Source organism: Laccaria bicolor, genomic scaffold (assembly GCF_000143565.1).
Source record: "Laccaria bicolor S238N-H82 LACBIscaffold_8 genomic scaffold, whole genome shotgun sequence".
Classification (NCBI taxonomy): Eukaryota; Fungi; Basidiomycota; class Agaricomycetes; order Agaricales; family Hydnangiaceae; genus Laccaria; species Laccaria bicolor.
The window spans coordinates 369,417-373,476 of NW_001889879.1; the positions used below are offsets into that span (position 1 = coordinate 369,417).

The window sequence follows — 4,060 nt, forward strand, 5'->3', positions numbered from 1 at the left end:
TCGTGGAGGTACGTCTTTTGGGCTCCTGACTCGTCTTTTTGCACTTATGCTAAACTCTGCCCAAGGCCTTCCTGTGCCTCGATTCGCTTCAACGTAGACTCGTTTGGATAGTGCTTCACGTCCCGAAAACGCTCCAACAAACCGTTTACGAAACCGTCAACTCTTCATGGAGGTACGTCTGTTTGTACTTTCGTGTTTTTGCACTTCTGCTAAACTCTGCCCAAGGCCTTCCTGTGCCTCGATTTCCCTCAACGTAGACTCGTTTGGATACTACTTCATGTCCCGAAAACGCTCCGACAAACCGTTTACGAAACCGTCAACTCTTCGTGGAGGTACGTCTGTTTGTACTTTCGTGTTTTTGCACTTCTGCTAAACTCTGCCCAAGGCCTTCCTGTGCCTCGATTTCCCTCAACGTAGACTCTTTTGGATACTACTTCATGTCCCGAAAACGCTCCGACAAACCGTTTACGAAACCGTCAACTCTTCATGGAGGTACGTCTGTTTGTACTTTCGTGTTTTTGCACTTCTGCTAAACTCTGCCCAAGGCCTTCCTGTGCCTCGATTTCCCTCAACGTAGACTCTTTTGGATACTACTTCATGTCCCGAAAACGCTCCGACAAACCGTTTACGAAACCGTCAACTCTTCGTGGAGGTACGTCTGTTTGTATTTTCGTGTTTTTGCACTTATGCCCTACTCTACCCAAGACCTTCCTGTGGCTCGATTTCCTTCAACGTAGATTTGTTTCGATACTACTACACGTCCCGAAAATGATCCAACAAACCGTCCATGAATCTGTCATCCCTTCATGGAGGTATGTCAGTTTGTATTTTCATGTTTTTGCCCTTATGGTGAACTCTGCCCAAGACCTTCCTGTGGCTCAATTTCCTTCAACATAGACTCATTTGGACACTACTTCACATCTTGAAAATGCTCCAACAAACTGGTTATGAATCCGTTGACCCTTTGTGGAGGTACGTCTGTTTGTAATTTCGTGTCTTTTGAACTTATGCTAAACTCTGCCAAGACCTTCCTGTGGCTTGATTCCCTTCAGTGTAGACTTGTTTTGATACTACTACATAGTGTTTGGAAGTCCGGTCTCGTGACTGGAAAAAGACCGTAACCAGACCGGACCAAGACCGCAAAAGACTGGACCTGCGGTTACGGTCTTTTATTTTTGAAATGTAAAGACTGCAAGAAAACCGGTTAACGTGAACCGGTCTTGACCGGTTTGGACCGGTCTTTTGTAGCCCCTTAAATACCCTTTAAAACGCACCCAAGAACGTATGATTTGGTAAAAAAACGAGAGAGATATGAATTAAAATGTAAATTACTTTTGGGAATAATAGATGTACCAGACTTATTTTATAGAAGCACCAATTCCTAACGGAACTTAACGTTCTTGGGCTCGTTTTGGAGCTATTAGAGATGTTAATAAATTTACCGATTCATAATTTTAAAATATTGGCCTAAAGACCGGTCATAAACCGGTTAAAACCGATGCAGACCGAAACTGGTCTATAGACCGCAAAAAACCGCGGTCTGCGGTCTTTTTGCAGTCCGGTCTGGTCTTTTGACTTCTGGGGAAAATGCAGACCGGTTACGGTTACGGTTAACGCCCCTGGGCATCAAAAAACCGGACCGAACCGGACTTTCAAACACTACTACTACATGTGTGCAAGTAGTAGAATAGCAGTGGGTACCCTTCACACCTTTAACACCAGTCTGTTCAATGGTGGCACCCCCACAGCACAGTTGATGGTAATTGAATCCATGTGCTTGGATCTAGGCACTTAGTATGCGTGCAATGAAGAGGAAATGGTGGGATTGGAGAACCCAGTGAATTACTCCACAAGACGATCATGGTCAAAGTGTTTGGACTGGCCAAGATGACAACAGGTGCATAGAGATGGCATGGTGAAGCTGGCGTATTGCTCAATGAGACAATTGTGGTAGATATGTGGCACTTGAATCATTTGGATTGGCCAAGACGACGATGAGCATGCAAAGGAGACAGATATGCAGTAGATATGTTGCACAAATTGTTTGGACTGGCCAAGACGAAGAGTGCTCAGCAAAACAAAAGAGAGGGTGCTGTGGCAAAGAGAAGGTGCCGTGGGAAGTTGAACTTGAAGAGTTAGATTTGATGACGCACGAACATTTCCTGATCATTTGATGGGGGGAAGTTTCGTGCGTCATCAGAATCTATGATGAATACTACCAAAGTTGCACAGCCTCAGTACAAATGCTCAAGATTCTATGATGCATGAACATTTCCTGATCATTTGATGGGGGGAAGTTTCATGTGTCATCGGAATCTGTGATGCCAAGAGGACAAGAGATGAGAGATGAGATCTAAAACTTACCCCCTGAGATCTGCCCCCTGCATTTGTATATTGTGGCAAAGATTGTTTAAAAAGGAAATAGATCATGTCATCTACTTCAGAAATACATGCTATAGCTCAATTAGAGATTCTGTGCACCCTATAACATCCCAAAATCAACATTGAAATGACTCCCACTTATTTGTGAATATTTGTTACTGTTTAACCTGTATATCAATAGTCTTTTAAGTATCAGCATTGATCAGATGTAAAATTTATCATCTATTTCGTTTTTGCAACTGTTTATTTGTGTTTGTTTACCAGGAACATAACATCACCATGACCACGGAAATGAGGAGTACCCATCACAAAAGAAATCATGTCATTTGGATCAAAACTCGCTGAGTTATACATGAATCTGTATTTATTACCGAAAATGGTAACTGATCTGAGATCTACTATGACACACGAAACTGTCCCCCATCAAGCGATCAGGAAATGTTCGTGTGTCATCGCTTCTTGAGTTCCAAGCATTGCCTAAAGAAAAATGTGTAACTTTACCAAATCACGTCCAATTCAGATGAAATAAAATGCAGAAAAAATGTAAAATTTCAGGGATCATGCCTGTATACAATTCATTGAAATAGATTATGTAATAAGGTCAAAGTCCAAATAAACATACTTTTTCAAAGAAGAATCTGAAGCTCACCAACATAAAATCTAAAATAAATGAAATAAAACACCAAGAAAAATACAGTTTGTTTTTATGTATATTATGTAATAAAAGTTATGTGCACAAATAGATACAATAAATTGGCACAAAAATTAGAAGAAAATGGCTGATGGTGCTCACTGTTGGTGACAACATTTGACAACACTCTCAGGGTCTCTGGTAAATTTCCATATATGGCACTCAGCATTTGTCCAACTGAAAAATAGCAATTAAATGGCAGAAAAAATGGAAAACAATTGAAGAATGGTGCTAACTGTTGATGTTGATATTAGGACTGTTTCAAGGGTCCCAGGTGCATTTCCTTATATGGAAATTTATTCAACAATTGCCAGAAAATAACACAAAAATCAGAGAAAGTTGGAATATGGTGCTCATTGTTAGCAATGATGTTATGAGTCCTCTGAGTTTATAAAGACACTAGTTTGTTACTCTCTGATCTCAAGGATTTTTTCAGTACTTCTAACACTGAATCTTGCCTTTCTTCCCATAAGATTTGATGGTTTGATGATGTTGTCAAACATTTTTTGAAAGGAAAAATAGCGATAAAAACAGAAGACAAATCAGGAACAAATGGGGGACAATATGCATTATTGATGACAATGTTGGGGACCATTTTCAGAGTACATGGCATATTTTCAACTGAGGTAATGTGCACTTTTTGAATCAAAAAATGGCAATATAATAGTAGAAAAATCAGAAAGAAATTGAAGGAAGATGCTCACTGTTTGTGCAACACTGGGGAGCATGTTCAGGGTCCAGAAGAAAATTCCATACATAATAATAGCTATCTATAAGGACTGGAAAAAATTAGTGAAAAATGGAGCATAGTACTTATTGTTGCTTTCAAGGTAGGGACTCTCTGTAAGGTCCAGTATTTTATATACATGGAAATATACAATTTGTCCAATAAAAAATAGCAATAATATATATATATAATGGGTATAGATCTGATGGGCTTTCAGGAGGTGGTCACATGACCAGTTTTCTAAATAATCAAAAATGTGA

The 4,060-nt window shown here is 39.9% G+C and overlaps 1 protein-coding gene across 1 annotated transcript in view; it reads left to right on the forward strand.

The window, feature by feature from the left end:
• Nucleotides 1–1,121, forward strand: part of LACBIDRAFT_325581 (uncharacterized protein) — a gene marked incomplete at both ends in the record, with an annotated part of 4,470 nt that extends 3,349 nt beyond the window's left edge. Inside the window, 6 exons of the mRNA XM_001879127.1 lie at nucleotides 66–172; nucleotides 226–332; nucleotides 418–492; nucleotides 578–812; nucleotides 898–972; nucleotides 1,082–1,121. Of these exons, the coding sequence (XP_001879162.1) occupies nucleotides 66–172; nucleotides 226–332; nucleotides 418–492; nucleotides 578–812; nucleotides 898–972; nucleotides 1,082–1,121 (639 nt within the window). The remainder of the gene's footprint in view (nucleotides 1–65; nucleotides 173–225; nucleotides 333–417; nucleotides 493–577; nucleotides 813–897; nucleotides 973–1,081) is intronic.
• Nucleotides 1,122–4,060: the final 2,939 nt, after the last annotated feature.